This window comes from Panthera uncia, chromosome B1 (assembly GCF_023721935.1).
Source record: "Panthera uncia isolate 11264 chromosome B1, Puncia_PCG_1.0, whole genome shotgun sequence".
Classification (NCBI taxonomy): domain Eukaryota; kingdom Metazoa; phylum Chordata; class Mammalia; order Carnivora; family Felidae; genus Panthera; species Panthera uncia.
Genome location: NC_064811.1, coordinates 663,533 through 687,098, shown reverse-complemented (window position 1 = coordinate 687,098; position 23,566 = coordinate 663,533). Strand labels below are relative to the sequence as shown.

Here is a 23,566-nt window from a genome sequence, read left to right as displayed (position 1 = left end):
AGTTCCCACCGCCCGAAGGAGCCGTGTCCACACGGGAAGAGGAGAACCTTCAGCGCGCGCCCTCCTCCCTCAGCCCAAACTTCGCAGGCAAAACGGCAGGCGGCCGGCACCCTCAAAGGCCGAGGCTCACGCAACTCCCCCCAGACTCCGTCTTCTCATCTGTGAAATGGGGCGGTACCATCATCTACCTCAGAGCGTGCTCGGGGACTCAAGGACTGGTACCTGAAGGTGTTCCGGAGGAAGGGGTGTGCGGTGTAGACACACAGGAGGGGCCAGGCACCGCGGGGCTGGGCCCCAGGGCCCCCAGGAGACGGCTGGCCCTGAGCAGGGGGGCGCTTGAGCGGGAGCTCCAGTCCTCGTGAGAAAGGCAGGAGGCGTCCAGACCCCTCCCCCGGCCTGCAGCCCCTTGCTGCGGCGGCTCGGCCTTCAGCGTGATGGAGGGGACCGCGTCACCAGGAAGGCTGTTTACTGGCCCTGCCGAGCACAAGGTCCCCACCGCCGGCTGATTTAGTTTCCCTGCCTCCCTGGGGTGCCTGACTCGTTCAACATTTCATTCCCTGGGTTCCCTGCTCTGTCCTTTTCACCTACAGGAAGCCAGCACTCACGTGCCTCCAGCAGCAGAGAAAACCTGTCCGACACCAGAGCAGCAGGAGCCCCAGGCCGAGGGGCCTCCTCCCTCAGACAGGTCTGCTGGGGACGCTGGCACAGAGCCACGGGGCCCCATCTGCTTTTAGAACGAGTGACGATGCGCCCGCCGCTCAGACCATGTGGCTGCCACTGGTGAGCGGTGAGAAAACATAACCCAGGCATTCTTAAAAACCATACCGCGGATAGTCTGTATAAACGGGTGCTTGAAATTCATTTTCTCAGACATATCGGTTGGTGGGAAATTAATATTTTGTTAATTACACAACAGAATAATTGGTGATCTCGGCCACGTAATTAAACAGCAGGCAATTTAAAAGTTTATAAAGGATTTTTATCAGTTTAACAAATGTAGCAGCCACGGATTATTACACCTCTCCTACGACAGCAGAGCCGGAGACTAAATCTACCCGACGACGCTCCACATTGATCCGTTCAGGATTTATCCCCGGCCTGCTTCCCGCAGGACGGAGATACGCTCTATAGAACAAACACTTACATGTATTAAAGGTGGAACTACGTCAAAAGGAAAACGGTCTGTAGAACCAACAGCAACACAAAAAACAACCGGAGGATGGCTTCTGACATGCAGAACCTCCGCCGGGCTTCCCGGTCGGGCTTCCGCAGTCACAGGCTCCTGGCCGGCTCGCTCGCTCGCTCGCTCTCTCTCTAGCGTCCATCCTGGCCTCCCACACACCGGTCGTTAGTTCGGAGACACTCGGATCCCTGTCACCGAATCGGCGTCCCCGGCTCGGCCACTGTGCAGGCGGTCGCCAGGGCGAGCCCCGGCTGAGTGGGGGACGTGGGGGACGGCCCAGGCCAGTGACTCAAAGTCTCAGACGTTTTACTTGGGACCGGGCGGAGCGCGCCTGGCTCCTAATTCCCCGGAGGCCGCGGCTACTCCGGGAAGCGGCGCTCACCTGAGCGGGGCGCTGCCACTCAGCCCCCACCCCCCCCCAGCCCCGAGCGCTTCAGCCTCCGGGCACCACGGCCCACCAGCCGGCGCGGACGACCGTCCCCGAGGATTCCCGGAGCGGTGCCTTTTTGACATCAGTTCGTGGAGAAGCGTCTGCCAAGTGTCCTTCCGGCTGACAGAGGCGGTGAAGCTCCCTTGCCTCCGAAGTCACCTTCCCACACTCAGCTCCACCCTCCGGGGCCATCCTGAGCCTCGGCGCCCTGCTGTCCCCCCGCCGGAGGAACAGTGTCCTGTTCGGAGGACACCCACAGCCCCTCCTCCGGCGGGTCCCCCACCTCGCCGGCCCCCCAGCCTTCAGAACGGAAGCCGGAGCCTCTGACTGAGGGCCTCCCATCCCCCAACCTGCTGGGCCACAAGCCGCGTACCTGCCCCCACCAGACACTCCCTCGGATTGCCTGGGGACAGTGCCCGGGATGGGGGGGCTACATCAGCGAGGGTGTGAGTCCTGCCTGAGCGAGGGAACCATCAAGGCTCTGACTGGATCGCGGGTGGGGGGGAGGGGGCACAGCCCCAGCCCAGCACCCACAGGGCACCCAGGGCAGGGCTCCTTCCACACGGGGAGCCTGAGCCCTTCAGTCTCCACCGGCCTGGGGCCTCTGCTGGAGAAAGGACCCGTCCTGGCTGCTGTCCGCAGCCTGCCCTCAGATTTGAGCCCCGTGGGCCCCCAGGCGGCGGGGCTGCAGCAGCCGCGGACAGAGCAGCCGGCCTCTCCTCCCCTGGGGGCCCTAGAGCCTCGAGGCGAGGGTGGTGCCTGCCAGCTTCAGGCACCTGGGTGGCTCTGCCCGCCCCACCAGGCTCCGCTGCCCCCGAGGGCGGGCGAGGGCACCTGCTACAGGGAAAGCGGGAGCCAGCCCAGCTGGGCCTCCGGCAGGAAAGAGGCGGGCCCCAGAGCACCGCGAAGGGGGCACGCGGGGAAGCCCCACGGCCCCCGCACCCCTCCCTGCTCTCAGGCCAGCCTGCGCTCTGGCACTGTGACCCCGGGTCACCTCACGTTCAAAAAGAAATCCCTCTGCACGTGTGGGAACGAGCTGACCACATCACCTCCTTCCCGACAACAGAAAACCACCTTCTTTCGTTGCAAGAAGAGTATCTTTTTTCACAAAACTAACTTCTTACTCAGGGCACACACCCGAGCAGGGTCCTCCGTGGAATGCTGTACCCACAGAAGCCGGGCTGGGATCTCAGCGCCAGGTCAGGAACTTTCCTCACCCTCTTGAGGCCTTGCGGGAGAAAGGCAAGATCGCCCTCTGCCGGTCCCTGGGGGCCGCTGCGCAGTCACCCCTCTCCCGGGCCCCTCCGACACGAAGGGCGGCGGCCTGGAGGGCTTCTAGTGGCCCCGGAGGGGGCAAGGTCACTAGGTGCCGAGACCCGGGGTGTCGGCCACTGTCTGTCCTAGGTCTCGGTGGCTCTGGACTTGCTGTTCCCAGCCCGGCAACGCCATTCTTCCCACCCTAGAGCTTCCTCCAGCAACAGCTGTGTCTCCCTGGAGCGCAGCCCCGCCCTCCTCCCTCCGGGGTCCTGGGGTTGCAGGTGAAGCTGGTGTCCGGCTCCCAGGCTGGAGCCCAGGTTCAGGGTCCCGGCACCCGGCGGAGAAGGACACTCTGGGGCCTGCCTTCTCGGTTCTGAGATAGCGGTGCTGTGCTCGCCCCACCGTGGTCTGGCTACGGCTGCCTCTCCCTGCTGGCCCGGGGCCAGTCTCTTAGGACACCCGCAGAGGACACGGCTCTCAAATCCCTCTCGGATGTTAAGTCCCAGGTCCTGGCCCAGACCCACCGGAGGGGGGCCCGGAAGTCACGGTCTTTAAGGCTCAGGGTTGCTGCATGATGCCTGCTGTCTCAGGGGCTGGCGGCCTTCACTCGGGCACCATCACCAAGTGCGGGCCTGTCCCTGCTGCCTGGGGACACGGTGCTCAAGAGCACCAGCTTCCCCCGCCCAAACCACACAGTATCTGTGAGGCGCCACAACCAGCCACACCCGGCCTCGACCACCCTCCCCAAATTAGGCACCAGCCGCACGTGCAGCCCGCCCTGCGGCCAGGGAGCTCCTCCGTGGGGCACTACCAGGGACACCGCCCTCTGCACAAGCCTGGAGCAAAAGTCCTGATTTTCTGTCTGCAGCAGGCATCCTAACTCTGTGTGTTCTTGGCTACGACGCAGGCGACAGGATGAGACCCCGAAGCCTGGAAGGTTGTTACCAGCTCACGGGAGGCTCCGCTGGGGCGCTCGGGGAGGTTCAGGGGACAGCAGGGCTGGCCTAGGTCTCAGCTCAGCCCTTGGCCTCCTCCTCCTCTTCTTCCGGGGCCCTGGGACCTCCCTCCCGACCAGAACCTTCCGAATGTTCCCCGAGCTCGCCTGCCACGCCCTCCTGCCCCAGACCCCGTCCCAGCCCTCCAGCGGCCAGGGGGCCTCAGCTGTGCCCTCTGACCTTCCAAACCAAAGTTTCCATTTCGGGAACTGAGCACCCGATGAGGCGAGAACCAGAACATCTCTGAGCCCCAGTCATTCCCGCTCAGATAACCGAGCACAGGCCAAAGAGGAGATCTCCTTGCTGTCGCCTCTGCCCCAGCCCGCGGGCAGCACTCACCTTCCCCCCGCGCCCCTCCTCAGGTCCGATGTCCAGCTCCCCAGATCTCCTCAGGGCAGTTTCCAGTTCCGCCTTCAGGTTGATGGCGGCTTCCAAGTGCCTGCCACGAATCCCCGCGCGGGTGAACAGCTGCCGACAAGGAGGCACATCACTGGGGCAGGCCAGGGCGCCCTCCCCTTCCACCCCGGGGGTCAGCCGCTGCAGGTCAACCCTGACCCTGGCCTGCACCTGAGCACGTGTGCGCGGTGGAGACGGGCCTCACCTGTACCCAGGAGCGCACGGCCGGCAGGAACTTGTTTCGGATAAGCTTGAGCGCGTCCCGGGCAGACTGGATGACGGCGTGGTTGTCCTCATCCTCGCGCACCCTCAGGCCGTCTGGATCAAAGCACACGGGGTCACCGGAGGAAGCAGGGCAGGTCACCCAGCACCACGGAGGGACCACCCGCACTTCTGTGCGTCGCCCAGGACCCCACGCCTGATGCCACAGAAAGACGTTCACTACTTTAAGATTTTGGCGGAAATCATTTCAGCCCGACCCCAACGCCCGGCCCGGTGTCCTCATAGACACACGCGCCCCAGCCCATGCGCCCGGCCCGTGGCGGCCCTGAAGCCCCTCCCCTGACAGCTCTCAGGACGGAGGCCCCAGCCTCAGCTCGGCCCCAGGGTCCTCCCTCCGTGTCCTGCCCCCTAGCCCTTCTGCGGCCGGGTACCCTCCTCGTGCTCCCCCAGGCCCGGCCAGACAGCAGGCAGCTCCTTGGGGCTGGTGGGGCTCAAGATGCCTGGGCGTGTGGGGTGTTCACACAGCTCCGTGCCCTGACTGCCCTTCCTCTGTAAACACCCCCGAGGGGCTCTCAACCCACCCAGCACCCCGCACAGGGGGCCAGGCCACAGCGGGTCCCGTGCAGCACACCTGTGTCGTCGCCAACGTGGCGAGAAGCCGCTCTGCAAACACGTTTCCTCCAGACCAGGGCGGACAGCCACCCGCAGGGCTCCAGGCCACTTGTGGCAGCAGCCCCGCCCTTGCCGCCGCATCAGCCCCTCTTGAGGAGCACCCCGGGTGGAGCGTGGGACCCAGAGCCTCAAGTCACCCGGGACCCCAACCTTGGAGGACCGGCCCTGCCACGTCCCGAGAAGTCTGAGCTCTTGCCAGCACCCCTAGGGCCCACGGCCAGCCCAGGGGAGCCGGTGGTTACCTGAGGAGAGCTCCACGTCTAGCGTGTACTTGTGGGAGCCCAGTCCGTGGCGCCGCACAAACCCTTCCTCGTCACCGTCGCTGTCCTCATGCCGGTCCTCGTCGTCCTCGTCGTCCTCGTCGTCCTCCCCTGAGTCCCCTGCGGTCCAGGGAGGAGGAGACGGAGGGCGGGCACAGGCGAGCAGGCTCTTGCTGCAACAGGGCTCCTCATCCCCAGGCCTCACGGCACCGGCCAGGCAAGGGGCGCCCCCTTCAGACGCACCGAAGGCCACGGTGGGCAAGGCGGCTCCCGGGCCCTCGGCCAAGTCCAGCGGCACCAGCAGCCTGAAGCAGCTCTCCACCTCCGTGAGGCAGCACCGGATCTCCTCAGACGTTTCTGCAAAGATGCGGGAACTGCCTGTTGGGTCGCGATGACAAGCAGCAGCACCTCCCCTCAGGCAGAGCCCAGGGTCAGAGGGAGGGCCGCCCGCCCCTCCTTCCTGCCCCAGACAGAGGCCAGCCCTGGGCGTACGGAGGCTCTGTCGTCTCTTAGAAACCACACGACTGTGCAGCACCCCACCACCCGCCCCGTGACGTCCTCAGTAACACCCTCACGCCTGGACTTCTGGGAGGCTCACAGGCGCCCCGTGAGTACCAAGCGGGGTAGACCACCGTGGGCGGAACTTCCGGAAGAGAGCGGCCAGCTGAGAGCCGTGGGGATGCACACCCTTCCCAGCCCTCCAGCCGGACCGCACTCCAGCCAGCACCTGCTTTGGGGCCCAGAAGTGCCTCCAGCTGGGGCCTTCCTCTCGAGCTCCTCTCACCCTGGCTGCCCCTCGTGGAAAGGGCCAGCTGCACAGAAAAGGGTCAGGTTTCAGAAGTAGGGGTGCCAGCAAGAGCTGTCCCCTGCCCCACCTAAGGGACCTTTATGGGGAGCGTCGTTCTCAGACAACACCACCAGGGGGCGCAGGAGAGGCGGGCCCACCCGGAGCTTCCCGGGGAGGGGCTGGGGGCTGCTGCCAAGGTCAGGCCAGCGGTCTACCCACCTGCAGCCCCACGGGGTGGGGAGAACTCACCCTCCATGTCCCTGACGGCCCGCTCACACCTCTCCCTGTAGATTCTGTCCAAGCGTTTCTGCTTCTCCTCCTCCCGCTTTCTTTCTGCCACAGTCCGAACGCTCACGTCCTCAAAATCCACCTGAGGAATTAGAGGTTAGACTGGACTACACGAGACACGTGGAAAACACAGTAAGCCAGACAGAAACCCAGAAGGAGGCGTGTCGGCACCGGCACACGACCCTCCTTGCCCCTGGGGTCCCGTGTCTCAGCACTTCAGCGCTCATCAGCAACGACTGGCCCCCGACGGGATCAGGGCCAGCAGCACTTCCAGCGAAGCACATGCCACGTGGGAAAGCAGCACGGCCCCCGGGGCCCCGGACGAGCAGCAGCACGTTCAGGCTGCAGGGGGACTGGCCAGCGGCCCTGGCCGAGGCGGGAGCTGCCGGGGAGGAGGGCCCGGCCCGGCGGGTTTCACGCAGCCAGGACCGCCAGAGCCCACAGCAGACCCAGGCGGGACTCAAGCTCGGGGCCACAGGACAGGGCCGCGTCCGAGAAGCTGACCCGTTTCCCTCGTTTCCGCTTCCTGTGGAAGTCAGGACCGGAGGCTCCGCTCCGTCCACACGTCCCCCTCTTAGAGCTGCCGTCCCCTCCCGGGAGCCCCTCCACCACGCTGGCCGGCAGGAGACGCCAGGCAGGCCGCCCCACCTGTTTGCTGTGTCTCAGGAAGTGGTAGCCCAAGGCGAGCTTCTTGTAGGCCGCGCCGTACTTCCCGTTCCATCCTTGGACAGCCCCGGCGGCCGCCTGCCTCAGCCTCTGGGCCGCCTCCCTGGGGGGCGGCAGGGGCTGCTCGTGGTCGGTGCCCAGCGTGAGCTCCAGAAACTCCTGGAAGTCGGAGACGACCAGCACCCGGAACTGATGAGACCGGGCGAAGAGCTGATCTATGACCTGGAAGGCGGAGAGGCGGACCTCGGCGTGCTCTCGGCTCAGCTGGGCCATGAGCAGGTGGTAGGCGCGGCGGAGCTGCTCCTCCGAAGACCTGGGGAGAGCAGCCGTGCTGGCCTGCCGGGCGCCCACTCCCCGGGGACGCTTCGCTAAGTGCTCTGCGTGGGGACACACCCTCTCCCGACCCCCCCCCCCCCCCCCCCCCCCCCCCCCTCCGTCCACAGCAGGGCGGACGGATGCTGCCTCGGGCCTCTGCCTCTTTCTGCGGGCCCCACGAGCCAAGAACGGTTTTTACGCTACTTAACGGCTGAAACAAATCAAAAGAATAATACTTGATGACATGTGAAAATCACAAGATCCAGCGTCAGTGCCCATAAAGTTTTACTGGGACACGACCGCGGCCGCACCTTCACCTCATTCGCCGCTACCGCCCACAGCTGAGTGGTCACGGCAGAGACTTTATGGGCCGCAGAGCCTACCGTATTCACCACCTGGCCCGTTACACAAAGTCCGAGCTGACATCTCCAGGGGACACCACAGCCCCCAGCCTCCCCTGCAGGTGCAGCCACGTGACTGGAACAAAAGGGAAAAGTCACGGGGCTTCTGGGGCCCGCCCTCCTGTCGCTCTTCCCAGTTAGTTCCCCTGCAGAAAAACCCACTGCCGTTTTGGAGTTTTGTGGGACGTACAGCGAGACCTGAGCCAAAAATCTTGTCAACGTGCAAAGACTTCGCTACTTAAAGCCACTTAAACTTTCCTGTTTTGTAAATACAAGATAAGGACGATCGGCGAGTTTTGACTTAAGCTCTCAACGGATCCCAACCGGCAGTCTTTAGAAAGCGTTCGTGCCGCACTCCCCCACCCTGGGGCCGCTGCCCCACAAAGTGACCGCCTGCCAGACCTGGACGCTGCAGGGTCCTGGGGACACAGCCTCCGGAGAGGTGATGGTGGGGGGCAGGGAAGGGCTGAGACGTGCGGGTGGCGGGAGGCCTGACCGACCCAGGGGAAGCCCCACGATCCCCCGGGTACCACAGGCTGGAGGAGCCAGCAATCGATCGGCACGACATCCTGAGCCTGAAGACATACTTGCAAATTTTCTTCAGTTCCTTCATTTTCTCAGGACTCAGTTGGGGTTCTCCTGAAGTCGTGAGCTCTTCTACCAACTTTGAAAGCGTTTGATCCATGTCTAGAAATACGTATGGGAGAGGCGAGAAATGACCCCCTAGCACTTCACGGTTCTCTAGGTCATTAAACGTTTACTGGGCTCCACCGGTTCCTGGGCATTCCGGGTGGGGGGGGCTGCAAGGCTGGGCTCCCCACGCCCTTGCCTCTGGTACATGGCCTCGATGCTGAAACGTAACAATTCGAGGTGATATTCCGGGCACGGCCGACGAGACCTCTTCGATGGTAAATTAGGAAAAGCGCAACAACAAAATACTAATTCTGGAGCTCTACAGTCACACAGATCAGAGCTCAGCGATGGATGCTCAGCAACACGTGTTAGCGACAGAACATAACCGTGCAAATAAAATTTAGATTAGCTTTTCCCAAACGTGACAGGCGTTTTTTCCCTTTCCAACTATTCACTCCCAAGCCACGAGGCAGCCTCTCGCTACAGACTTCGGTAACGAAAGACCCACTCAGGGGCCAGCCTAATGGCTAGGAGCAAGCCAGCAGAGGTGCACCTACCTAGCTCTCCAATGCTAAGCACCTAGCAGGTGTGCACAAAGAAGAGGGAAGGGTGGGGGTGAGGGGAGAATGCGGGCTGGGAGGAGGAAGGCCCGGGGAAGGCAGCCACTAAGCGTGGACAGAGACTGGGGGCAGCACGGATGCCAGGCTTGCCCCAGGCTGTTTAATTCAGAGGGGGGAGGCCAGCAGGTGTACAGGGAGCCAGGAGGAGCTCTCGAAAAGTAACGTTTGTCAGGGACACTGACTCCACTCAATGCACACTTGGCAGGAGCAAGGAGTCGCTCACCTGAGCGCCCTCCCAGCACCTCCCACTGATCATGGATCCCTCCGGGGGGACTTTGCCAGTGTTTCTAAGCCCAGCGCACCACAGCCAAGGACAGAAGAGGGGGCATCCCAGAAGAGAGCAGTGTTCAGGGAGGAAGAGGGAATGTCCTGGAAGGAAAAGGGGGGGGGGGGAATGGAGTCCCAGGGAGGAGGAGGAGCACGGGAAGGTGTTCCAGGGGAGGGGAAGAGGAGGAGGAAATGGTGTGCGGGGAGGAGGAAGGCATGGCGTCCCCATCCCGACGAGGAAGAGGAGGGAAGGGTGTCCGTGGAGAAGGAAGGGGAAGAGGTGTGCGGGGAGGAGAAAAGGGCGACCCTGGGAAGGAGGAAGAGAAGAGGACGGTGTGCGGGGAGGAGGGAGTGGTGTCCCCGGGAGGAGGAGGGAGGGGAGAGGAGGAGATGGCATCACGAGGACGGGTTGGGAAGGGCGTCCCAGAGAGGAAGGAGAGAAAGAGGAAAGGACGGTGTCCCAGGGAGAAGGCGGGCGGGGCGGGGAGGACGCAGACGGAGAGGCCGGAGGAGGTCCAGGGGAGGAGGGAGAGGGAAGGGCGTCCCAGGGAGGAAGAAGAGAAAGAGGAGAGGACGGTGTCCCAGGAAGAAAGCAGGGGGACGGGGAGTCCCGGGGTGGAAGGGCATGTCCCGGGGAGAAGGAGGGAAAACGCCCGGCGGGGCGTGGAGGTTTGTGGCGGGGGGGAAATGGGCCTGCCCTCCGAACCCCGGCTGGGCCGCAGCCCCTCGCCGGCATTGCGACGACCGCGACACGTACCGCGAAACCAGGCCGCTCGCCTCGCTCCTCCCCTTCCGGCGGAGAACCCGCCCCGTCACGTGCCGCAGATCACCACAGTCATTGGCTCGCCCTGGCACAGGCAGCGCGGGCACGAAGGTCAGCGCCGCGACGACCGCACCTACAGGGCCAGCGGACCAGTCACCTTAGCCCGCCCCTTCCGGCGGAGGCCCAACCCGCCTCCTGTCACGTGCCCCCGAGCTCGGCAGCCAATGGCTCTCCCTGACCCTGGAGGCGCGAGCGCCAGGGAGGGGCCGAGGCCTGCGCGGTGACGCAGGCGCGCTCCCGGCAGGTCGGGACGGCTTAGGAGAGAGAGAAAAAGGAAGCGGGCGGGCGCAGCAAGTCCTTAAAGGGGCCGTGTGCCCGGCTGCCAGGGCGACGCGGAGCGGGCCCGAGGGGTGCGAGCTCGGTCTCCATGCCGCGGTAGCCTAGGGGTTTGCGATAACCAGTCCTTGCCATCGCGACGGGATGGCCCGGGTGGGAGCCGGTGCACGTTTCTCCCGGGGGCGCCGGAGACTACCCCCCCCTCCCCCGCTTCCCACGTGCTGCCCAGAGGGGTCGAGGGGCGGGGGGTCCCCCGGGGCCGGGGTCCGGCCGGGGCTTTTCCTGGTGCTGAGGTGGGGGGTCGGCGGCGTGGAAAGGGGCGGTCCCCGGAGGAGCGTGTGCAGCCGCGGGAGGGGCGGCACGACCCGGCCCCGGGAACCTGCCGGCGCACGGGTCCCTAGTCCCCCGCCTTGTGGTCGGACGCCGCGCAGGTGCCCGCACCCCTAGTGGAGGCGCTGGCCTGGGCCCCTGCCGGGCTCCGTCCTTCCCCAGGACACCCCTCGCCCCTGTCCCTGAGCAGTGCAGGCTGCGGCTGGCCTCGCCGGGGCCCCTCACTCAGTCTGGGGACACCTCGGGTTTGCGACTCGCTCCTCGCGCGGCCCGAGCCCGGAGCCGCCGGGCCTGTGCGCACCTGGGGTTCCGCGGGCTCCGCGGCTGTGGGCTCGGGGGCCAGCGGGCCGACCAGGGCCCTGGGGGTCTGCTCCTGACACGTTCCCGGCCCTGGTGAGCTGCTTCCTCCTCACCTGTGCGGCCTGCTGCACCCCAGGGTCCTCTAGGGGCCAGGCTGGTGGCCTCACTCGCCCCTGCTTAGAGCCTGCGCTCTGTGTGTCCCCCACCCCAGGGCTGAGGGGCCATCACCCCTTTTGGCTCCTGTCTCGCCCTTTCTTCAGGAAGGCCTGCCTCACCCCAGGTACTGGGCCCCCACCCCCGTGCTTTGGGCTCTTTGAGGGGGTCTCCACCGGTGCACAGCGAGCTGGTTGGATGTTTCTAGGCTCTCCGGTGGTTGCAGAACAGGAGGAAAGCACCAAAGACAGGGCCCACTGGAACAGGACCGTCTGGACCTGAAGGCCCACAGCAGTGGGGCTCTCAGTGGCAAAGGTGGGAACGGCTCAGATGTCCATCAGTAGACGGTAGGGTCTGTCCTTCACACCACAACGTGGATGAACCTTAAAAGCAGGGCACTGAAAGAAGCCAGACAAAAGGGCCAAATATTGTGATGCCACCTACGTAAAACGTCCAGAAAGGGCAGATGCGTGGAGACGGGGGCGCGTGACTGTTACAAAACACTGAGTTGTATGTTTTCAAACGGTGGCATTTATGGTACATGAATTCTCTCTCAAAAAAGCGGCCGTCGGAAGAGAAAAGGAAAGCGGAAAGCACGCCGGCCCTCCCGGGGCGCCTGACCCCGGCCCGCGGTCCACTCCGAGCAAGCCTCCCTCCGTGTCTGCTGTGGTTTGGTGTTCCTGCACCACTAGACTGTTCTCAGCGGCAGGAGAGCAGTTTCTCCTGTCCTAACTAACCAAAGCCTTGTGTGCATGCCGCCCCTCCCCCAGCCGTTCCGGGTTTGGGGCTCTCTTGCAGCAGGACTCCTGGAGACAGCTATCTGTGCTTTGCCCCGCGCCCCATCCTCTTCCTGCGACACCCGCGTCCACCCCAGTGCCCTGTGATGTTTGCAAGGCCCGGTCCCGTCTCCTGCCCACCGCCCTCGTCTTAGCTGATGGGATGTCAGTCCTTCTGCTTCCGCGGCCCGGCAGCCGCCTCCTGTCCCCCCACTTCTGTCCTCACACCCCTCGAGTCCACTCACCTCGCCCAGCCAGGGTGGAGCTCAGTGCTGCCCCCAGCTGGCTGCTTTGCTCCAGGGGGCCGGCTTCTGGGGGGCCAGCCCCTCTGCCTGGAAGGCCGCTCCCAGCCGGGGCCCTCGCTGGCTGTGTAACAAGCCTCCTGCCGTTTCCTCAGGCAACTCTGCTTTAGCAGCACTCAAAGCACTGAGACTTCCTGTCACACGAGGTTTGTAATCTTAGTACCTTCTCTGCTCTGAAAACATGCTCCACGAGAACAGGCATCTTTGTTTTGTTTCACGATATCAGGCACCCAACAGGCGCCAGTATTGAAGGCCTAATACATAGAGTTAGCTCAGGTGAATATGTTGAGGCCTGGAAGATATTGTAGAACCAGCTGGGACTTTCAGAGACGAACCCCAGCAGAAGGAACACGAGCCCACCCAAGGCCGTCACGATCAAAGTGTGGGAAGGCAGCGACGAACAGCAGTGGAAGAGAAGAGGCCTCGTATGAAGGTACAAACAGCAAGCAGCGGTTCTTGGCCAGAACACCACAGGCATAAAGAGAATGGCATGAAACCTAGAGTGAAAAGAAACACTGTCGCCCCAGAACTGTGTATGCCACGAAATACCCCTCCAAACGTGAACTAAGCTGAAATAGAGCACTTTCAGACAAAGAAAGGCCGAGTGAATTCCTCGTCCGCAGGTCGACTGAGGGAGCGTTGGTACAGTAAGCTCTTCAGATGAAAGGCAAACGCAGACGCCAACCTACATGTACAAAAGCTGGGGGGAGCACTGGGATCGGCAAATATGGGTAAATAGAAGATCTGTCTTGTTCTAAATTTCTTTTCTAAATCATTGGCTGCTCGTTGAAAGCGTAACAGTGTATCATAGGGTGCAGAATGTCCGTAGAGGGAAAATATGCCATAGTTGGGGCAAAGGACAGAGGAGGGAGAAAGGCAGTTTCTCAGATCCTTGTGTTTACATGAAGTTATACAGTATTTGAAGGCCCTTGTGGGAAGTTCAAGATGTACACTGAACTACAGAGGTGTAGCTAAAAAGTCAAAGATTAAAAGGAACAACGTGGGGGCACCTGGGTGGCTGGGTCAGTTGAGCGTCCGACTTCGGCTCAGGCCATGATCTCGCGGTCCGTGAGTTCGAGCCCCGCGTCGGGCTCTGTGCCGACAGCTCGGAGCCTGGAGCCTGCTTCGGATTCTGTGTCTCCCTCTGTCTCTGCCCCTCCCCCACTCAAGCTCTGTCTCACTCTCTCAAAAATAAACATTAAAACAATATTTTTTTTTTAAAAAGGAATAATGTTTAAATAGTCTAGAGGTGTCAAATAAAGACAAAAAAGGGAACAGAAAACAGACTGGACAAATAGAAAGGCCACAGATTTAAATCCAGCAATAATAATAATTACATTAAATGTCAATGGTCTAGACACCTCAATTGAAAGGCAGTGGTTGTCCAACTGAATTAAAAAAGACTCGAGTGTATAATGTCTACAAGAAACTCACTTCAAATTTGACTTGGATTGGAGGCAAAAGAATCAAGAAAGCTGTAACATACTAACACTAAGTAGATGAGGGCCAGAGTGGCTGGACCCTCATCAGACAAAGTGGACTTTATAAGAGATATTGGCAGCTAGGGTGCTTGCTCCTAATAACAAGTTACAAATAAATGAAGCAAAGGCTTGCAGACGTAAAGGGGATGTAGACAAATTCATCTGTAAGCTTTAAGAACCAGCAGGGAGGAGATCAGGAAGGGTAGGAGACACTAACCGCCCATCGTGGACTTGACCTGGTTTGCACTTGGCAGGACGCTCCACCCGATGGCAGACGATATTGTTTAGAAGTGCACACAGAACATTTATCAGGGCAGACATAAAACAAATCGCTACAAATTTAAGAGGGTCGAAACCATACACAGTAGATTTTCTAACAGAATTACATTAGAACTTAATAACAAAAAGATTTGGAAAGTCTCCAAGTATTTGAAAATTAGCTAACAGACTTGTGTAATCTATGGGTCAAAGGAAAAAAAAATCACAATGAAATTATAAAATATTTTGAAATGCACGAAAATGAAAACAACATAAGAATGTACGGGAGGTTTATAGTAGAAATGAAAGGCCCAAAGCAGTTCTCTAATCTTCCCCTTAAGCCAGAAAAAGAGGGGCACCTGGGTGGCTCAGTTGGTTGAGCAGCTGGGTTTGGCTCAGGTCATGATCTCACGGTTCATGAGTTCGAGCCCCACACTGGGTTCTGTGCTGACAGCTCGGAGCCTGGAGCCTGCTTCAGATTCTGTGTCTCCCTCTCTGTCTCTCCCCCACTCACACTCTGTCTCTGTCACTCAAAAACAAATACATGTTAAAAAAAAATTTTTAAAGAAGCCATTAAACCCAAAATAAGCAGGAAGAAGAAAACAGTAAAGAAGAGCAATCAATTAAATGGAAAACAGGGAAACAATAGAGGGAAAAAAAAATCAAACAGGTGTTTGTTTGAAATGATCTGCAAAATTGATAAGCCTCTGGGTAGACATCAAGAACAAAGAAGAAACAAATGACCAGTATCGGGAATGAGAGGAAGCATCACTACTTATCTTACAGACATTAAAAGAATAATAGAGTGCACGTTATGGACACTTTGTTCAGCAAAGTACCAGCAAGTCAGATCCAGCAATATATAAAACTACACCATGACCCAGTGATGCTTGTCTCAGGAAGGGGAGGCTTGGTCCACCACTCAAGGTCCATCGTGTAGTCCTCCCTGTCTCCTTTATTGTCAAAGCAAAGGAGAAGAATCCTGTAGGAGTTTCATTAGATGAAGAAAATAACATTTGGTAAAATTCAAAATGCCCTCATGATGATAACTCGGGGAACAAGGAGTGAACTTCCTTACCTGATAACCGCACCCATGAAAACGTACAGCAGACATCGTCTTTCGCGTCCTTCCCGGCAGGAGACCACACTTCCCCCTGAGATCTGAAACAAGTCCAGGACTTCCTTCTTCCCTTCCTAGTTCACACTGTGCTGGAGGCTTTACCCACACAGGAAGGGGAGAAAGAGATATAAAGACCGTAGAGATGAGAAAGGAAAAGGCAAAATGGCCTTTATTTGCCGGTGATACAATCGCGCACATAGAAAATGCTTTATAACCTACCAAAGAGCGCCTAGAACAAATGAGCTTAGAAAGGTCACAGGATACGAGATCGATAAACAAAATCAGTGCTACATATACGTTAACCACACTGGAACACACGGGAAGTTAAATCTAAAGATGACAGTGACAACAGCAGTAAAGTCATGAAACACTTAGGATAAGCAAGAGAACTGAGAACTGTAACGTGGTGAGGTCTGGACACAGACAGCCCGTGTTCACAGGCCGGTGGCCTCAGTATTGTCGAGATTTTAAAGTCTCCATTGTGGACTGAACTGTCCCCCTTACCTAAACTCATGTTGAAGCCCTGACCACCCCCCCCCCCACATAGTGACTGTATTTGGAGGTGACTAAGGTCACGTGACATCATGAGACGGACCCTGGTCCGGCAGGATTGGTGTCCCCCTAGTAGGCAGGGGTCTCTGTCCATGTACACACAGAGGGAAGGCCACGGAGCCCACGAGAGGCGGCTTCTTGCCGTCCACAAGCCAGGAAGAGGCTGGCAACCAGATCTGACTTCTGGCTTCTGGAACTGCGAGGAAATGATTTTCTGTTGTTGAAGCACCCAGTCTGTGGTGGTGTTGTGGCAGCTTGAAAATCCCCAGGTTGATCAATAGATTCAATGCAATTCTAGTTAAAATCTCAGCAGACTTTTTTAGGGGTAGACTTTTACAAGCTGACTCTAAAACTAAAGCGAACAGTCAAAACAATTTTATTTTGAAAAAGTAGAAAATATGTAGAACAAAAGGGACTTGTTTGTATTGTACTTTAAGCCACAGTGAAATGACAGGATGCTGGGGTGATAGATTGAGGGCCACCCCAAGAAACAGACCCAGAGAGACACAGCCAGGGGATTTATCATCTGATGGACAGAAAAAAGCCTTCAACAAATGGTGTCTGAAGAACAGGATGAACACATGGGGGGGATGGCCGTCAGCCTCTTCCTCACACCGCAGACAGAAGCTCATTGTGACGGGTTACAGAGCCAAACAAAAGGTAAGACTGAATCTTCCAGAAGACAGAAGAGAAGATCATTGGGACCTTGGGGTGGGCAAATGTTTCAAAGAACACAAAAAGCCACAAACCATAAAAGAAAAAATTAATTGAATGTTACCTGCTGGTCAGGGGCGCCTGGGTGGCTCGGTCGGTTGAGCGTCCGCCTTCATGATCTCACAGTTTGTGAGTTCAAGCCCCGCATCAGGCTCTGTGCTGACAGCTCTGAGCCTGGAGCCTGCCTCAGATTCTGTGTCTCCCTTTCTCTCTCTGCCCCTTCCCTGCTCATGCTCTGTCTCTCTCTCTCAAGAATAAACATTAAAAAAAAAAATTAAAAAAACAACCCTGCTCGTCAGATGACAGGCAACCAAGTGCACTCAGGTGTGTCAGAGGGGCTGTGTCGCAATATGTACTGCATTCCTGCAAATCAAGAGAGGCCATCCAATACAAAATGGGGAGAAGACTTGAACAGGCACGTGACCGACCACTCGGCACCTGAGAAGGGGCTCAGCATCCTTAGGCATCAGGGAAATGCAAATGAAACCCAGGGGGAGGTGCGAGTACACACCCATCCGAGCGGCTCACGGGAAGAATGACCCCAGCAGATGCCAGCAAAGATGTGGACAAACTGGAACCCTCACGCACTGCCAGCGGGCATGAACGCCGTTATCACCACTTTGGGAAAAGTCTTGGCAGTTGTCAAGTTAAGTACACAACACCATGGCGCAGGTACCGTATGTCCAGATGTTTACCCACAAGAAATGAAAATAATGTCCACGAAGAATTGTTCAGCAATGTTCGTGGCAGCTTTATTCAGAGTAAGAATGATGCAAACGCAAAGGTCTATCAAGAGAATGGACAACCTATGGGGTCTGTGGACTGGTTAACTCCTCAGCGATGCTCAGAGGACCACCAACGCCCGGGAGGAGCACCAATGTGGGAGCACCGTGGACACCGGGAGGACTGCCGACGCCGGAGGACCATGGATGCCCGGGAGCACTGCCGACGCCAGGAGGAGTGCAGATGCCCGGGAGGAACACCAATGCTGGAGCACCACCGACACCGGGAGGAGCACCAATGCTAGAGGACTGCCAATGCGGGGAGGACCACGGATGCCCGGAGCACTGCCGACGGCTGGAGGAGCGCAGACGCCAGGAGGAGCTCAGATGCCCAGGAACATCGCTGATGCCGGGAGCATCGCGGACACCAGGAGGGGCGCCGATGCCAGGATGACCGCAGATGCCCGGGAGCAACCCCACCGCCCGGGAGGAGCGCCGATACACGCAGGCATGTGGACGCACCTCAGGCACCTGCTGAAACGAGCACGGCACAAAGGAGCACATCGTCTGTCTCCATATAACCCGAAGGCAAAACTAATCCTTGGTGGTCAAAGCCCAAGTGCTCGTTGCACGCAGGCAAACGGTGTGGATAGCCTGGAAGGAGGCAGAGGTGCGGCTTCCTGGGGTCTGGGGGTGAATGTTGGCCGCCTGGGCCCGGGGGTTACACCTGCACACACGGTTATCAAACCTGCTCACACCGCTTCCTGAAGATCGCCGTGTTTCAACGGATGCGATTCGTACCTCAGTTAAAACTCCCGTGAGCACAAGGCCGCAAGGCTAGGACTCTGGGGAGGACGAGGAGCAGGTGGGGCGGCCTCGAGGCTGGTGGGTGCGGGCTGGCACCGGCGCCTCCTGCATTAATGAGCAGGCCGGCAGCTCCACAGAGCACCTGAGCGTGTTTGTGTGGCATCACCCATCACAGCCTGTACGTCCCAGCATAGCGGGGACCAGCCACCCTGCTCCACCCACCCTGTGGCTGCCCCATGGCTGAGCCGCTCTCGCCGTGGATGCGGTCGCTGGAGTGGACCGGAAGGGGCTCCCGGGGTGCGTGGCCACACGCGTGCGTACACACGCCTTTGGGAAGAAGGAAAAGGGGAGGCGGCACAGGTGGTGGTCAGAGTGCGGCTGGAGGACTGGAGGGCGCGGCAGGGAGGAGCCTCCACCCCACTACTTCGACCCTGAGCTCCGAGCAGGGGCTCTGGAAGAGGCCGCCCACGGCCACACGTGTGTGCCTGGCGCTCACTGGCAGCATGCCGCCAACGTGTGCCGGCGACTCAGGAGACCCCACTCGGATGGCCCTGCCACCCTTGCCTCCCTGAGCAGAGCAGGGCGACCACCTGCGTGCCGGAGCGGGACTCTGGGATGTGGGCACAAGCGGGCCAGAGCCGCGGGGGCTGCTCCCGGGACCCCGGCCCCACCGGCAGTGCGGCCGCAGACTGGGGGGCGGGGGGGGGGGGCCTGGGGTGAGCAGAAACGAGCAAAGGTCCTGGACCGGGGGCGGCCCGGGGTGAGCAGACAGGAGTGAGGGTACTGGGGTGCACAGCGGCTTCCACCTCACACAGACGTAAGAAATAGAAAACCCTTTTATTAACATGTTTTACATTTACAGTTTATTAGCTAATCAACATCAACATGCAAAAATAAGCGCTAAGTACAAACCTCTACGGTATGGTTTCGTGTAAACTACAATGGTTCATTGGATTTGGAAAGTCACCGGCGGTTACTTCAACTGAACTACTAGCTTCTGTAACGAACAGCGTTACGTCTACAGTTACGGAGCCATCGGCAAGGCCTCTGCAGAACTCGGTCCAGTGGATCTCCACGTGAATACATTCTCAAGCAGGAAATAAGGCGGCACGAATGACGTGACATTGAACCTAGCACACCCTAACCCCGCCCCGGCGCGCGGTCCTGGGGCCGCAGTGCGGTCCTGGCGCCTCCGGGCACCTCTCCCGGCCCAGGCTCAGGCCCCGGGGCTCGGCGGGCGGAGACAGGGTCCGGGGCGCGGAAAAACAACCGACTCCTGTTTCCGAAGCGGCCGAGAAGGTCTCTCTCTTTGTAAGGGGAAGGCGGCCAGGAGCTCGCGCGCGCTCCGGAGTCCTACCAGCGGAGAGGCTGTCCCCAAGCACACGCGTGCTGATCCGACTCCTCTCCTCTTAGGGGGCCCATCGTCGCTCACTGATCTTTGGTCGCAAGAAACAGAAACGCAGGCGGGCAGGGGCGCGGGGGCGCGGGGGCCCGGGGGCCCGGGGCGCGGGGCGGCCCGGCCTACATGATGTACACTTTCTCGGCTTGTGAGAAGTGGAACACTTCTTTGGTCCTCGGACACACGACTTTGTCATCTTGACGGATAGACAGCAGAGACTGAAAGACAACGGGCCGCACGCGAGCATGTAGACGGGCGCGCCCACCACCGCCGCCGGCTGCGGGAGAGCTCCGCTCCCCTTGAGCCCTGCCCGCGAACCCCTGACCCTGCAGCTTTCTCCGGGGGCAGCGCGGGGCCGAGACGTCCGCACCTGGCGCAGAGCACCTGGCGCAGAGCACCTGGCGCAGAGCACCTGGCGCAGAGCACCTGGCGCAGAGCACCTGGCGCAGAGCACCTGGCGCAGAGCACCTGGCGCAGAGCAGGCGGAAGGCCAGGCGCGCCACCGCCCCTAGCCCCTTCCAGGCCCCATGCCTCCCACTTCCGGCGCCACCTCGACCCTCCCGCGGCCCCTCCAGGCCCCGCTCCTCCACTTCCCGAGCCCCCTTCCAGGGCCCTCCCCCCCCCCCCCCCCCCCCCCCCCCCCCCGCCCCCCTCCTCTCCGGCCCTCCCCTCCACGCCCCACCCCAGCCCCGCCCCTCGGCCCCGCCCCTCACGTTGTAGCCGTAGACGTAGCCGTTGGGCAGCATCATGGGCGGGTTGTTCTCGTTCATCACGTCGCCCGAGATCTTGCAGACCAGGCGGGAGTTGGCGCAGTGCGCCATGGGCAGCGGCTGCGCCAGCTTGTTCAGGGAGCGGCTGCACACGGGGCAGTCGGGGCTCTTGGAGCTGCCGTCCTCCTTGTAGCACTGTCTGTGCTCGGGTTAAGGAAGGGGCGCGGGGCAGGAAACAAGCCCAGAGCTCTCTCTCACGGCAGAGGAAACACGGCATCTGGCGGGGAAATGGCCCCACGGAGGCGGCCAGAGCACGTCCCGGCCACCCCAGCACGTTCCCACTCACGGCCCTCAGGGCAGGTCCCCTCACACGCTAAAGCAAACAGCCCGGGGTCCCAGGAGGCCCACGTGCTGCACTCGAGAGGGGCCCTCCGGCCTTGGGGTGGGAACCGCGTGAAGAAAGACGAAGCGCTCGGCCGCAGCCTGGGCTCAGACCCGCAGAAGTTGGGAGGGGATGCTCAGGAATCACACGGGGCAACGACGGTTCCGCATGGCGAGGGTCCCAGCCGCCAGAAGGCTGCGCACACTGGCGGCCGTCCGGTCGGCGTGCGGCGTGCCAGGCAGCGTTTGGGGGCGAGAGAACATAAAGTGTGGCTCCGTGACCGGGTCCCCACAGACCAAGCGGGGCCCCGGGCACGCCCGCACCACCACCCGACTACCTAAGCGGGGCCCCCACAACACAAGCCAAGAGCACGGGGCTCGGGTTGGGAGGGCCACAGCCCCCCGGCTTTTCCCGGGGGGAGGCAAGGGCACGGGAACCCCAGGCTCGGAAGGGCGGAGCTGGCGCGGGGCCCCCTGCCTGCCAGAAGGATACGGTGTCTTTATCGCCGAGAGGCCAGCCTGCAGCGTCAGGGTGAACACAGAGTTGTTCCCCAGCTGGTGCAGCCGGTAGTTGTCGTACCGGAACTGCTGGATCAGCATTCGCCACCGGGCAGGGTCCAGCAGGTCCTGGAAGAGACAGGGCAGAGCGGTGCTGGGGGCACCCCGGGGCCCACTGCAGTCCCTGGCAACAGAAGGCGGGCCCCCACGAGCCCACGGCCGCCAGCCGGAGAGCGGCACAGCGCGCCCGAAGCCCGGACCCCACGTCTGCCCACGGGACCGCCAGTGTGTTCTGTGCGGACGGATGGTAGAGGGTGCGGGTCCCGTGGCCTCGCGGCAAGAAGGGGACTCAGTGGGTCTAAAGACAGCTGGGCACGGATAAAGGCACTGAGGTTCCAGAGGAAAAGTCTCGTTCCAGAAAGGGACTTGCTGGCATGGGACCCAGCAGCCCAGCTCAGGGTGGAGAACCGCAGAACAGAACACCGGGCCTGATGAGCCCGTCTCCAGAGCTTTCCAAGTTCAGAGCCTACAAGAGCAGGGAGGGGAGGGCACACACCAACAGGAGGGAAACCCTGGACGTCAAGCACAAGGGTCAGGGGCCCCGCGTCAAGGCAGAGGCACAGGCAACCGCTGGGTGGGAGCCCCACGGGGAGCCCAAGTCCGGGGCAAATAGCACACTTCACTCCAATGTTAAAAACACGTGTCTTTAATGTTATTTTTACCACAGCAAAGCCCACAGGGGACCAAGCCCACAGTCCAGAGGCTCTGCAAACCCCTCTCTCAACAGACCCTTGGCCTCGGGCCACTGGTGTGGCCACCTCTCCGAGACCAGAGCACTTCATCCTGCCTCTCACGTGACCCACTTAGACCTGTGACTTCCTGCCACAAGGGGTCAGGGCTGTGCCCCCTCGACACGGACCCCAGGGCACGCCACCGCCTCGGCACTTCCCTTGACGGCCCGCGCCCCTCCGCCGAGACTGTGCAGGTCCCGGCCTTCCTCTCTTGTGCCGCCCAGCCTCCCTGACCCCCAGCCGGCCTTGGCTGTGCACTGGCTGCCGTGGTTTCTCTTCCACGCCGCCAGGATGTCTCCCAGACGGTCAGCCCTCCGGTCCTCCGGCTGCGATGGCAGCACTGGCCCTGCTCCTTCCTGCCGCCGTGAGGCCTCTCCAGGGAGGAGAGTGGGCATGGGCCCCACGGATGCCATCCCGAGCAGGCCTTCTCACGCACTAAGGGCAGGCCCCTTCTGCACTTCTCGCAAACCTTCTCCAGAGCAGGGAAGAGACACGCGATCACGCCCAAGATCTCTGTGAACAGAGGCTGTATCACAGGACATGCCTGACACCTCGGGACTGTGTGCACCCAGTCGGGACAAAGAAGCAGCTTCCAGCAGCCCGGAGAAGGCCTGCGGCCAAGCACTTCAGTAAGTGGGGGCGAGGTCTGCTCTGCTGTGCCCGGGACAGGCGCTGGCGGCCCACAAAACCACATGGGGCACGTGGGACCTCAGAGCCCAATGTCCAGGCTCAGAGAACAAGGCGGGTTCAGCCCACGGGGAAGGCAGTTCACTTCCCTCCCTCCTGGGGACAGGCTGACAACAGCGAGAGGAACACCAGGGTCGAGTGCCGTGTCCCTCGCCGTGACAGTGTCGGCAGGTGGACCTCCAGGAGCCATAGGCTCAGGAAGGGGGTGGAGGCAGGGAGCCTCACCGGACCCTGCTGGTGCCACGATCCAGGGCTCCCAGGCTCGAGACTGTGAGGACTAAGCCGCCAAGCCTGTGGGATTGTCACAGAGCCCAGAAAGACGACGACGGAAAACCGAGGGAGGAGCCGTGCAACGAACACCCAGAACTGGGGCCACAGCTGGGACAGTGTGGACGCGTGACCACACAGAGTCCATGCTGCGGCGATGGGACTGGTCCCACACGGAGAGCCCCAGTCTTCATGGAGGGCGAGCGGCTAGGGGGTCAGGAGCGGGACGGCGGCAGGGAGGCCGAGGAAAGGCCAGCCCTGTCAGAGGCGGCAGAGAGTGCGGCGGCTTTGTGCTGCTGTCCCGGAGACCCCGGAGGACGGAGATGTGCGAGGACACTGAGAGTCCGACCGAGGTGGTCTCTAAGCAAAGTCCCATTTACAGTAACGCACGTGAAGACAAAAATGACTTAAGGGCGGAACTGCCCACCAAAAGAAAGCAGAACTTTATGATCTGGAAACTTCTGTCCGTGTTGCAAAACACGAGAAGGCTGCTCAGAAAGAGCACTAAGGGTCCAGCCAAGCGGCCTTTATAAGGACACTCGTGTGGGCGTGACCGGACTGATGGCCAAGGGACCCCGACGGGGAGCAGCCACAGGAACGGGGGAAAGTTGCTGGAATCCCCAGATCTTCCAAGACGGGACCGTGAGCGACTCAGCTGTGAACACGTTGATGTTTTTCGAGACAAGAGAAGGAGGAACCCAAAGGTGGATCAAAGATCGCCAGGGCTGCTCCTAGGCTTTGGGGGGTGGAGGTGGGGGTGGGGGTGGGGGGCACTGCCTGATTTCAAGAGGCCAGACACCCTGCCCCAGCACCCAGCAAAGCCAAGG

The 23,566-nt window shown here is 60.7% G+C and overlaps 2 protein-coding genes across 8 annotated transcripts in view; both read right to left on the bottom strand.

The window, feature by feature from the left end:
- Positions 1 to 10,564, bottom strand: part of UVSSA (UV stimulated scaffold protein A) — a 30,227-nt gene extending 19,663 nt beyond the window's left edge. The window contains exons 1-7 of one of the 2 annotated variants that reach the window (XM_049630141.1): positions 10,150 to 10,564; positions 8,460 to 8,559; positions 7,139 to 7,469; positions 6,452 to 6,572; positions 5,398 to 5,772; positions 4,467 to 4,579; positions 4,205 to 4,333 (exon numbers count right to left, since the gene is read on the bottom strand). In XM_049630141.1, the coding sequence (XP_049486098.1) occupies positions 4,205 to 4,333; positions 4,467 to 4,579; positions 5,398 to 5,772; positions 6,452 to 6,572; positions 7,139 to 7,469; positions 8,460 to 8,557 (1,167 nt within the window). In that variant the 5' untranslated portion in view covers positions 8,558 to 8,559; positions 10,150 to 10,564. The other variant, XM_049630142.1, reaches the window with a different exon arrangement.
- An 8,260-nt stretch (positions 10,565 to 18,824) lies between these two features.
- The window catches only part of MAEA (macrophage erythroblast attacher, E3 ubiquitin ligase), a 36,327-nt gene continuing 31,585 nt past the window's right edge, over positions 18,825 to 23,566 (bottom strand). For 4 of the 6 annotated variants that reach the window (XM_049630143.1, XM_049630145.1, XM_049630144.1 and 1 more), the window contains 3 exons: positions 20,990 to 21,123; positions 20,119 to 20,314; positions 18,825 to 19,623 (listed from right to left, as the gene is read on the bottom strand). In XM_049630143.1, coding sequence (XP_049486100.1) covers positions 19,528 to 19,623; positions 20,119 to 20,314; positions 20,990 to 21,123 — 426 coding nt within the window. In that variant the 3' untranslated portion in view covers positions 18,825 to 19,527. The other 2 variants (XM_049630148.1, XM_049630147.1) reach the window with 2 other exon arrangements.